This window comes from Lissotriton vulgaris, unplaced genomic scaffold (genome assembly GCF_964263255.1).
Source record: "Lissotriton vulgaris unplaced genomic scaffold, aLisVul1.2 SCAFFOLD_723, whole genome shotgun sequence".
Classification (NCBI taxonomy): domain Eukaryota; kingdom Metazoa; phylum Chordata; class Amphibia; order Caudata; family Salamandridae; genus Lissotriton; species Lissotriton vulgaris.
The window spans coordinates 789,228-802,137 of record NW_028240735.1 but is presented as its reverse complement, the minus strand read 5'-3'; the positions used below and the strand labels follow the sequence as shown (position 1 = coordinate 802,137).

Sequence of the window (12,910 nt, the reverse complement as noted above, 5' to 3'; positions counted from 1 at the left end):
CGATGCAACCCCTCCTTCTCTGGCTTCAAAAGAGACCTGAAACACCATCCCCTCAACAGACCCTGGAGCCCACCCTCCCGAGGGACACACAATGCAACCCCTCCTTCTCTAGCTTCAACGCCATCTCCTCAACAGATCCTGGAGCCCACCCTCCCGAGGGACACACGATGCAGCCCCTCCTTCTCTGGCTTCAACGCCATCTCCTCAACAGATCCTGGAGCCCACCCTCCCGAGGGACACTCGATGCAGCCCCTCCTTCTCTGGCTTCAGCGCCATCTCCTCAACAGATCCTGGAGCCCACCCTCCCGAGGGACACACGATGCAACCCCTCCTTCTCTGGCTTCAACGCCATCCCCTCAACAGATCCTGGAGCCCACCCTCCCGAGGGACACACAATGCAACCCCTCCTTTTCTAGCTTCAACGCCATCGCCTCAACAGATCCTGGAGCCCACCCTCCCGAGGGACACACGATGCAGCCCCTCCTTCTCTAGCTTCAACGCCATCCCCTCAAAAGATCCTGGAGCCCACCCTCCCGAGCGACACTCGATGCAGCCCCTCCTTCTCTGGCTTCAACGCCATCTCCTCAACAGATCCTGGAGCCCACCCTCCCGAGGGACACTCGATGCAGCCCCTCCTTCTCTGGCTTCAGCGCCATCTCCTCAACAGATCCTGGAGCCCACCCTCTCGAGGGACACACGATGAAACCCCTCCTTCTCTGGCTTCAACGCCATCCCCTCAACAGATCCTGGAGCCCACCCTCCCGAGGGACACACAATGCAACCCCTCCTTCTCTATCTTCAACGCCATCTCCTCAACAGATCCTGGAGCCCACCCTCCCGAGGGACACACAATGCAACCCCTCCTTCTCTAGCTTCAACGCCATCTCCTCAACAGACCCTGGAGCCCCCCTCCCGAGGGACCCACAATGCAGCCCCTCCTTCTCTGGCCTCAACGCCATCTCCTCAACAGACCCTAGAGCCCACCCTCCCGAGGGACACACAATGCAACCCCTCCTTCTCTAGCTTCAACGCCATCCCCTCAACAGATCCTAGAGCCCACCCTCCCGAGGGACACACAATGCAACCCCTCCTTCTCTAGCTTCAACGCCATCTCCTCAACAGACCCTGGAGCCCCCCCTCCCGAGGGACCCACGATGCAGCCCCTAATTCTCTGGCCTCAACGCCATCTCCTCAACAGACCCTGGAGCCCCCCCTCACGAGGGACCCACGATGCAGCCCCTCCTTCTCTGGCCTCAACGCCATCTCCTCAACAGACCCTGGAGCCCCCCCTCCCGAGGGACCCACGATGCAGCCCCTCCTTCTCTGGCCTCAACGCCATCTCCTCAACAGACCCTAGAGCCCACCCTCCCGAGGGACACACAATACAACCCCTCCTTCTCTAGCTTCAACGCCATCCCCTCAACAGATCCTGGAGCCCACCCTCCCGAGGAACACACAATGCAACCCCTCCTTCTCTATCTTCAACGCCATCTCCTCAACAGACCCTGGAGCCCCCCCTCCCGAGGGACCTACGATGCAGCCCCTCCTTCTCTGGCCTCAACGCCATCCCCTCACCAGATCCTAGAGCCCACCCTCCCGAGGGACACACAATGCAACCCCTCCTTCTCTAGCTTAAACGCCATCTCCTCAACAGACCCTGGAGCCCCCCCTCCCGAGGGACCCACGATGCAGCCCCTCCTTCTCTGGCCTCAATGCCATCTCCTCAACAGACCCTGGAGCCCCCCCTCCCGAGGGACCCACGATGCAGCCCCTCCTTCTCTGGCCTCAACTCCATCTCCTCAACAGATCCTAGAGCCCACCCTCCCGAGGGACATACAATGCAACCCCTCCTTCTCTAGCTTCAACGCCATCTCCTCAACAGACCCTGGAGCCCCCCCTCCCGAGGGACCCACGATGCAGCCCCTCCTTCTCTGGCCTCAACGCCATCTCCTCAACAGACCCTGGAGCCCCCCCTCCCGAGGGACCCACGATGCAGCCCCACCTTCTCTGGCCTCAACGCCATCTCATCAACAGACCCTGGAGCCCCCCCTCCCGAGGGACCCACGATGCAGCCCCTCCTTCTCTGGCCTCAACGCCATCTCCTCAACAGACCCTAGAGCCCACCCTCCCGAGGGACACACAATGCAACCCCTCCTTCTCTAGCTTCAACGCCATCCCCTCAACAGATCCTGGAGCCCACCCTCCCGAGGGACACACAATGCAACCCCTCCTTCTCTAGCTTCATCGCCATCTCCTCAACAGACCCTGGAGCCCCCCCTCCCGAGGGACCCACGATGCAGCCCCTCCTTCTCTGGCCTCAACCCCATCTCCTCAACAGACCCTGGAGCCCCCCCTCCCGAGGGACCCACGATGCAGCCCCTCCTTCTCTGGCCTCAACGCGATCTCCTCAACAGACCCTAGAGCCCCCCCTCCCGAGGGACCCACGATGCAGCCCCTCCTTCTCTGGCCTCAACGCCATCTCCTCAACAGATCCTGGAGCCCACCCTCCCGAGGGACACACAATGCAACCCCTCCTTCTCTAGCTTCAACGCCATCTCCTCAACAGACCCTGGAGCCCCCCCTCCCGAGGGACCCACGATGCAGCCCCTCCTTCTCTGGCTTCAACGCCATCTCCTCAACAGACCCTGGAGCCCCCCTTCCCGAGGGACCCACGATGCAGCCCCTCCTTCTCTGGCTTCAACGCCATCTCCTCAACAGACCCTGGAGCCCCCCTCCCGAGGGACCCACGATGCAGCCCCTTCTTCTCTGGCCTCAACGACATCCCCTCAACAGATCCTGGAGCCCACCCTCCCGAGGGACACACGATGCAACCCCCGCTTCTCTAGCTTCAACGCCATCTCCTCAACAGACCCTGGAGCCCCCCCTCCCGAGGGACCCACAATGCAGCCCCTCCTTCTCTGGCTTCAACGCCATCTCCTCAACAGACCCTGGAGCCCACCCTCCCGAGGGACCCACGATGCAGCCCCTCCTTCTCTGGCCTCAACGCCATCTCCTCAACAGACCCTAGAGCCCACCCTCCCGAGGGACACACGATGCAGCCCCTCCTTCTCTAGCTTCAACGCCATTCCCTCAACAGGTCCTGGAGCCCACCCTCCCGAGGGACACACAATGCAGCCCCTCCTTCTCTGGCCTCAACGCCATCCCCTCAACAGATCCTGGAGCCCACCCTCCCGAGGGACACACAATGCAGCCCCTCCTTCTCTGGCTTCAACGCCATCTCCTCAACAGACCCTGGAGCCCACCCTCCCGAGGGACCCACGATGCAGCCCCTCCTTCTCTGGCCTCAACGCCATCTCCTCAACAGACCCTGGAGCCCACCCTCCCGAGGGACCCACGATGCAGCCCCTCCTTCTCTGACCTCAACGCCATCTCCTCCACAGACCCTAGAGCCCACCCTCCCGAGGGACACACGATGCAGCCCCTCCTTCTCTGGCCTCAACGCCATCTCCTCAACAGACCCTGGAGCTCACACTCCCGATGGACACACGATGCAACCCCTCCTTCTCTGGCTTCAACGCCATCTCCTCAACAGACCCTGGAGCCCACCCTCCAGAGGGACACACGATGCAGCCCCTCCTTCTCTAGCTTCAACGCCATCTCCTCAACAGACCCTGGAGCCCACCCTCCCGAGGGACACACGATGCAACCCCTGCTTCTCTAGCTTCAACGCCATCTCCTCAACAGACCCTGGAGCCCCCCCTCCCGAGGGACCCACGATGCAGCCCCTCCTTCTCTGGCTTCAACGCCATCTCCTCAACAGACCCTGGAGCCCACCCTCCCGAGGGACCCACGATGCAGCCCCTCCTTCTCTGGCCTCAACGCCATCTCCTCAACAGACCCTAGAGCCCACCCTCCCGAGGGACACACGATGCAGCCCCTCCTTCTCTAGCTTCAACGCCATTCCCTCAACAGGTCCTGGAGCCCACCCTCCCGAGGGACACACAATGCAGCCCCTCCTTCTCTGGCCTCAAGGCCATCCCCTCAACAGATCCTGGAGCCCACCCTCCCGAGGGACACACAATGCAGCCCCTCCTTCTCTGGCTTCAACGCCATCTCCTCAACAGACCCTGGAGCCCACCCTCCCGAGGGACCCACGATGCAGCCCCTCCTTCTCTGGCCTCAACGCCATCTCCTCAACAGACCCTGGAGCCCACCCTCCCGAGGGACCCACGATGCAGCCCCTCCTTCTCTGACCTCAACGCCATCTCCTCAACAGACCCTAGAGCCCACCCTCCCGAGGGACACACGATGCAGCCCCTCCTTCTCTGGCCTCAACGCCATCTCCTCAACAGACCCTGGAGCCCACCCTCCCGAGGGACACACGATGCAGCCCCTCCTTCTCTAGCTTCAACGCCATCTCCTCAACAGACCCTGGAGCCCACCCTCCCGAGGGACACACGATGCAGCCCCTCCTTCTCTAGCTTCAACGCCATCTCCTCAACAGACCCTGGAGCCCACCCTCCCGAGGGACACACGATGCAGCCCCTCCTTCTCTGGCCTCAACGCCATCTCCTCAACAGACCCTGGAGCCCACCCTCCCGAGGGACCCACGATGCAGCCCCTCCTTCTCTGGCCTCAACGCCATCTCCTCAACAGACCCTGGAGCCCACCCTCCCGAGGGACCCACGATGCAGCCCCTCCTTCTCTGGCCTCAACGCCATCTCCTCAACAGACCCTGGAGCCCACCCTCCCGAGGGACCCACGATGCAGCCCCTCCTTCTCTGGCCTCAACGCCATCTCCTCAACAGACCCTAGAGCCCACCCTCCCGAAGGACACACGATGCAGCCCCTCCTTCTCTGGCTTCAACGCCATCTCCTCAACAGACCCTGGAGCTCACCCTCCCGAGGGACACACGATGCAGCCCCTCCTTCTCTGGCCTCAACGCCATCTCCTCAACAGATCCTGGAGCCCCCCCTCCAGAGGGACCCACGATGCAGCCCCTCCTTCTCTGGCCTCAACACCATCTCCTCAACAGACCCTGGAACCCCCCCTCCCGAGGGACACTCGATGCAGCCCCTCCTTCTCTGGCTTCAGCGCCATCTCCTCAACAGATCCTGGAGCCCCCCCTCCCGAGGGACCCACGATGCAGCCCCTCCTTCTCTGGCCTCAACACCATCTCCTCAACAGACCCTGGAGCCCCCCCTCCCGAGGGACACTCGATGCAGCCCCTCCTTCTCTGGCCTCAACGCCATCTCCTCAACAGACCCTGGAGCCCACCCTCCCGAGGGACACACAATGCAACCCCTCCTTCTCTGGCCTCAACGCCATCTCCTCAACAGACCCTGGAGCCCCCCCTCCCGAGGGACACATGATGCAGCCCCTCCTTCTCTGGCTTCAACGCCATCCCCTCAACAGATCCTAGAGCCCACCCTCCCGAGGGACACACAATGCAACCCCTCCTTCTCTAGCTTCAACGCCATCTCCTCAACAGACCCTGGAGCCCCCCCTCCCGAAGGACCCACGATGCAGCCCCTCCTTCTCTGGCCTCAACGCCATCTCCTCAACAGACCCTGGAGCCCCCCCTCCCGAGGGACCCACGATGCAGCCCCTCCTTCTCTGGCTTCAACACCATCTCCTCAACAGACCCTGGAGCCCACCCTCCCGAGGGACCCACGATGCAGCCCCTCCTTCTCTGGCTTCAACGCCATCCCCTCAACAGATCCTGGAGCCCACCCTCCCGAGGGACACACAATGCAACCCCTTCTTCTCTAGCTTCAACGCCATCTCCTCAACAGACCCTGGAGCCCCCCTCCCGAGGGACCCACAATGCAGCCCCTCCTTCTCTGGCTTCAACACCATCTCCTCAACAGACCCTTGAGCCCCCCTCCCGAGGGACCCACAATGCAGCCCCTCCTTCTCTGGCCTCAACGCCATCTCCTCAACAGATCCTGGAGCCCCCCCTCCAGAGGGACCCACGATGCAGCCCCTCCTTCTCTAGCCTCAACACCATCTCCTCAACAGACCCTGGAGCCCCCCCTCCCGAGGGACACTCGATGCAGCCCCTTCTTCTCTGGCTTCAGCGCCATCTCCTCAACAGATCCTGGAGCCCCCCCTCCCGAGGGACCCACGATGCAGCCCCTCCTTCTCTGGCCTCAACACCATCTCCTCAACAGACCCTGGAGCCCCCCCTCCCGAGGGACACTCGATGCAGCCCCTCCTTCTCTGGCCTCAACGCCATCTCCTCAACAGACCCTGGAGCCCACCCTCCCGAGGGACACACAATGCAACCCCTCCTTCTCTGGCCTCAAAGCCATCTCCTCAACAGACCCTGGAGCCCCCCCTCCCGAGGGACCCACGATGCAGCCCCTCCTTCTCTGGCCTCAACGCCATTTCCTCAACAGATCCTGGAGCCCACCCTCCCGAGGGACACTCGATGCAACCCCTCCTTCTCTGGCCTCAACGCCATCTCCTCAACAGACCCTGGAGCCCCCCCTCCCGAGGGACACACAATGCAACCCCTCCTTCTCTAGCTTCAACGCCATCTCCTCAACAGACCCTGAAGCCCCCCCTCCCGAGGGACCCACAATGCAACCCCTCCTTCTCTGGCCTCAACGCCATCTCCTCAACAGATCCTGGAGCCCCCCCTCCCGAGGGTCCCACAATGCAGCCCCTCCTTCTCTGGCCTCAACACCATCTCCTCGACAGACCCTGGAGCCCCCCCTCCCGAGGGACACACGATGCAGCCCCTCCTTCTCTGGCCTCAACGCCATCTCCTCAACAGACCCTAGAGCCCCCCCTCCCGAGGGACCCACGATGCAGCCCCACCTTCTCTGGCCTCAACGCCATCTCCTCAACAGACTCTGGAGCCCCCCCTCCCGAGGGACCCACGATGCAGCCCCTCTTTCTCTGGCCTCAACGCCATCTCCTCAACAGACCCTAGAGCCCACCCTCCCGAGGGACACACAATGCAACCCCTCCTTCTCTAGCTTCAACGCCATCTCCTCAACAGACCCTGGAGCCCCCCCTCCCGAGGGACCCACGATGCAGCCCCTCCTTCTCTGGCTTCAACGCCATCCCCTCAACAGATCCTGGAGCCCACCCTCCCGAGGGACACACAATGCAACCCCTTCTTCTCTAGCTTCAACGCCATCTCCTCAACAGACCCTGGAGCCCCCCTCCCGAGGGACCCACAATGCAGCCCCTCCTTCTCTGGCTTCAACACCATCTCCTCAACAGACCCTTGAGCCCCCCTCCCGAGGGACCCACAATGCAGCCCCTCCTTCTCTGGCTTCAACACCATCTCCTCAACAGACCCTGGAGCCCCCCTCCCGAGGGACCCACAATGCAGCCTCTCCTTCTCTGGCTTCAACGCCATCTCCTCAACAGACCCTGGAGCCCCCCTCCCGAGGGACCCACAATGCAGCCCCTCCTTCTCTGGCTTCAACGCCATCTCCTCAACAGACCCTGGAGCCCCCCCTCCCGAGGGACCCACGATGCAGCCCCTCCTTCTCTGGCTTCAACGCCATCTCCTCAACAGACCCTGGAGCCCCCCCTCCCGAGGGACCCACAATGCAGCCCCTCCTTCTCTGGCTTCAACGCCATCTCCTCAACAGACCCTGGAGCCCCCCCTCCCGAGGGACACATGATGCAGCCCCTCCTTCTCTGGCTTCAACGCCATCCCCTCAACAGATCCTAGAGCCCACCCTCCCGAGGGACACACAATGCAACCCCTCCTTCTCTAGCTTCAACGCCATCCCCTCAACAGACCCTGGAGCCCACCCTCCCGAGGGACCCACGATGCAGCCCCTCCTTCTCTGGCCTCAACGCCATCTCCTCAACAGACCCTAGAGCCCACCCTCCCGAGGGACCCACGATGCAGCCCCTCCTTCTCTGGCCTCAACGCCATCTCCTCAACAGACCCTAGAGCCCCCCCTCCCGAGGGACCCACAATGCAGCCCCTCCTTCTCTGGCCTCAACGCCATCTCCTCAACAGACCCTAGAGCCCCCCCTCCCGAGGGACCCACAATGCAGCCCCTCCTTCTCTGGCCTCAACGCCATCTCCTCAACAGACCCTAGAGCCCACCCTCCCGAGGGACACACAATGCAACCCCTCCTTCTCTGGCCTCAACGCCATCTCCTCAACAGATCCTGGAGCCCCCCCTCCCGAGGGTCCCACAATGCAGCCCCTCCTTCTCTGGCCTCAACGCCATCTCCTCAACAGACCCTAGAGCCCCCCCTCCCGAGGGACCCACAATGCAGCCCCTCCTTCTCTGGCCTCAACGCCATCTCCTCAACAGACCCTAGAGCCCCCCCTCCTGAGGGACCCACAATGCAGCCCCTCCTTCTCTGGCCTCAACGCCATCTCCTCAACAGACCCTAGAGCCCACCCTCCCGAGGGACACACAATGCAACCCCTCCTTCTCTGGCCTCAACGCCATCTCCTCAACAGATCCTGGAGCCCCCCCTCCCGAGGGTCCCACAATGCAGCCCCTCCTTCTCTGGCCTCAACGCCATCTCTTCAACAGACCCTAGAGCCCCCCCTCCCGAGGGACCCACAATGCAGCCCCTCCTTCTCTGGCCTCAACGCCATCTCCTCAACAGATCCTGAAGCCCACCCTCCCGAGGGACCCACGATGCAGCCCCTCCTTCTCTGGCCTCAACGCCATCTCCTCAACAGACCCTAGAGCCCACCCTCCCGAGGGACACACAATGCAGCCCCTCCTTCTCTGGCCTCAACGCCATCTCCTCAACAGATCCTAGAGCCCTCCCTCCCGAGGGACACACAATGCAACCCCTCCTTCTCTAGCTTCAACGCCATCTCCTCAACAGACCCTGGAGCCCCCCCTCCCGAGGGACCCACGATGCAGCCCCTCCTTCTCTGGCCTCAACGCCATCCCCTCACCAGATCCTAGAGCCCACCCTCCCGAGGGACACACGATGCAACCCCTCCTTCTCTAGCTTCAACGCCATCTCCTCAACAGACCCTGGAGCCCCCCCTCCCGAGGGACCCACGATGCAGCCCCTCCTTCTCTGGCCTCAACGCCATCTCCTCAACAGATCCTGAAGCCCACCCTCCCGAGGGACCCACGATGCAGCCCCTCCTTCTCTGGCCTCAACGCCATCTCTTCAACAGACCCTAGAGCCCCCCCTCCCGAGGGACCCACAATGCAGCCCCTCCTTCTCTGGCCTCAACGCCATCTCCTCAACAGATCCTGAAGCCCACCCTCCCGAGGGACCCACGATGCAGCCCCTCCTTCTCTGGCCTCAACGCCATCTCCTCAACAGATCCTGAAGCCCACCCTCCCGAGGGACCCACGATGCAGCCCCTCCTTCTCTGGCCTCAACGCCATCTCCTCAACAGATCCTGAAGCCCACCCTCCCGAGGGACCCACGATGCAGCCCCTCCTTCTCTGGCCTCAACGCCATCTCCTCAACAGATCCTGAAGCCCACCCTCCCGAGGGACCCACGATGCAGCCCCTCCTTCTCTGGCCTCAACGCCATCTCCTCAACAGATCCTGAAGCCCACCCTCCCGAGGGACCCACGATGCAGCCCCTCCTTCTCTGGCCTCAACGCCATCTCCTCAACAGATCCTGGAGCCCCCCCTCCCGAGGGTCCCACAATGCAGCCCCTCCTTCTCTGGCCTCAACGCCATCTCCTCAACAGATCCTGAAGCCCACCCTCCCGAGGGACCCACGATGCAGCCCCTCCTTCTCTGGCCTCAACGCCATCTCTTCAACAGACCCTAGAGCCCCCCCTCCCGAGGGACCCACAATGCAGCCCCTCCTTCTCTGGCCTCAACGCCATCTCCTCAACAGATCCTGAAGCCCACCCTCCCGAGGGACCCACGATGCAGCCCCTCCTTCTCTGGCCTCAACGCCATCTCCTCAACAGATCCTGAAGCCCACCCTCCCGAGGGACCCACGATGCAGCCCCTCCTTCTCTGGCCTCAACGCCATCTCCTCAACAGATCCTGAAGCCCACCCTCCCGAGGGACCCACGATGCAGCCCCTCCTTCTCTGGCCTCAACGCCATCTCTTCAACAGACCCTAGAGCCCCCCCTCCCGAGGGTCCCACAATGCAGCCCCTCCTTCTCTGGCCTCAACGCCATCTCCTCAACAGATCCTGAAGCCCACCCTCCCGAGGGACCCACGATGCAGCCCCTCCTTCTCTGGCCTCAACGCCATCTCCTCAACAGATCCTGAAGCCCACCCTCCCGAGGGACCCACGATGCAGCCCCTCCTTCTCTGGCCTCAACGCCATCTCCTCAACAGATCCTGAAGCCCACCCTCCCGAGGGACCCACGATGCAGCCCCTCCTTCTCTGGCCTCAACGCCATCTCTTCAACAGACCCTAGAGCCCTCCCTCCCGAGGGACCCACAATGCAGCCCCTCCGTCTCTGGCCTCAACGCCATCTCCTCAACAGATCCTGAAGCCCACCCTCCCGAGGGACCCACGATGCAGCCCCTCCTTCTCTGGCCTCAACGCCATCTCCTCAACAGATCCTGAAGCCCACCCTCCCGAGGGACCCACGATGCAGCCCCTCCTTCTCTGGCCTCAACGCCATCTCCTCAACAGATCCTGAAGCCCACCCTCCCGAGGGACCCACGATGCAGCCCCTCCTTCTCTGGCCTCAACGCCATCTCCTCAACAGATCCTGAAGCCCACCCTCCCGAGGGACCCACGATGCAGCCCCTCCTTCTCTGGCCTCAACGCCATCTCCTCAACAAATCCTGAAGCCCACCCTCCCGAGGGACCCACGATGCAGCCCCTCCTTCTCTGGCCTCAACGCCATCTCCTCAACAGATCCTGAAGCCCACCCTCCCGAGGGACCCACGATGCAGCCCCTCCTTCTCTGGCCTCAACGCCATCTCCTCAACAGATCCTGAAGCCCACCCTCCCGAGGGACCCACGATGCAGCCCCTCCTTCTCTGGCCTCAACGCCATCTCCTCAACAGATCCTGAAGCCATGACTCACACTGACCTTGGCTCAGAAAGGCTCTCTCGCTCCCTTCAGACTCCGTTCATCACTCGGCTCTTTTCTTTCTTTGCCTCTGTTGCTTGGATGTCTTTCTCTCTAGGGGCTCTAAATGTTCAACTTGACCAAAATTCGGTAAACCTTCCTCTTCGCCAAAACTATTTCTGTGTATATGTTTGTGTGTCCTCCTCCCGCTCTGCCTAAGGATTGTTCCTCTGTATAAATGTTGTGTATACTTGAGCCTAGGATTGTTGCCCGTCATATGCCCAGAGATTTGATAATTGCCTTACTCTTGATTCTGTAGAGCGCCCTGACACCTCCGGGTCTAGCTAGCGCTATATAAAACGTTAAAATATAATACAATGTAACCTCATGTACACAAAAATAGTCACTAACATTTGAAGACAGCACAGAAAGATCTATTATTTGTATTGTTTTGATATTTCTATAGCACTTCATGGCAATGACGCGGCCATGAAGCGCTACAATTATCTTCAAGTTCCTAGAAGCCCTTCGGAGCTCATTGTTGTGAGGTTGCTTTTTGTGATTTGTCCAACATGGGACATGTTTGTGAGAATCATGAGGTTCCTCACCCACTGAGCAGCCCCGTGGGGAGAGGTGTTGAAAGTAACAATCAATTCGATCAAAAAAATCACAAAGAGAATCAGAGAAATCCAAACGCTCATTCATGTTGGAAAGACTCAAGAACACTCGTAAACAATGGGTATATTTCGGCAATTTATTTTAAAGTCCTCACCCTGTCCTAGTGCACACAATGGGTGCAGTGACTTCATCATAAGAACAGTGGCTGCAACGTTTACGAGTGATGTGAACTTCAGAAAATGCTGCAACACATCGACGGAGTAACTTCTGAACAAACCCGCCCTCCTCTCTTTGGCTTATTAAACTGAACTCAGCCTCGTTTGAGTTTCAGAGCTGGTCCCATTCACACACCGGCTTTGAATGCTGCCGTTTCTGCTCCAGACACAGCATCGTCTGCGGCTCTCATCGGCGCTGGAAGGATGAGGGGTGAAAGAGCCCAGCAGGTGAAGGAGAGACGCCCTCGTGGTCTGCAGTAGATGCAGGTGACGCGATTCTTCATGGCTCGTCTCAGTCTCTGACACAAAGTTGTTCTCTCGCCCTTCATGTTTTCTTCCTAACTTATAGACCATTATCGTGTAATCTTGTAATCTTTCACTATAAACAATCAGCAGAAGGCAGTCCTGGTGCTTTGCTTATTGTCTCTCTGTGTTCCTCTGCCCTTCACAGGATGATGACAAATGAGAAATGAAATTATCAACTTTTATGAAATCGACTTCACAAACCAGGATGAATTATTAAAGCCGAGAATTCAATTATGATGAAATACTGTGAAAATATTCAAGCAGGTTTTATTAGCACTTCCAGAGAATACTTTAATTTAATTCGTTAATGGGCATTCCATATCTGCCACTTCTGGCTCAATGATTAACTTGAGGATGGGATACCTAGAAAGAAAAGAATATGAATATAATTATAACATGATACTGCATAAAAGTATTATACTCTACATCAGCAGAGGTGCCCCTAAAATACAATTCAAAGGTCATAGAGCTAGGAGGGAGGAACACAAAGGATCCTGGGTAATGCCCCATCATACCCTGTATTGCTTCCTTGTAGGTTAGCTAGAGCTCTAAGGCCTGTCCATCATGGAACTTATTGAATCATACATGTAAAAACAATCATTTATATGTATATTTTTGTATTATATTTTTTATACAAAAGATTTTAATTTCTAATTCGCATTAATACAAAAAGAATAATCTAGTTATACATAATTTAAATAAACATTTATGAACCCACACGTTCTTCATGATTGCAAATGTGTTATTACTTTACATTGTACCTTGCATCTCATACCAAGATCCATTTGGGAACTACAGAAACAGCAACAGAGCAATAGTGCTAATGACCTGTCATGCCCCCCTATGT

General features: G+C 59.4%; 1 protein-coding gene across 1 annotated transcript in view; it reads right to left on the bottom strand.

Moving 5' to 3' along the window:
- Positions 1-11,664: 11,664 nt before the first annotated feature.
- Positions 11,665-12,910, bottom strand: part of LOC147672889 (NACHT, LRR and PYD domains-containing protein 3-like) — a 664,362-nt gene continuing 663,116 nt past the window's right edge. Inside the window, exon 8 of the mRNA XM_086947947.1 lies at positions 11,665-12,426. Within this exon, the coding sequence (XP_086804073.1) occupies positions 12,407-12,426 (20 nt within the window). The 3' untranslated portion in view covers positions 11,665-12,406. The remainder of the gene's footprint in view (positions 12,427-12,910) is intronic.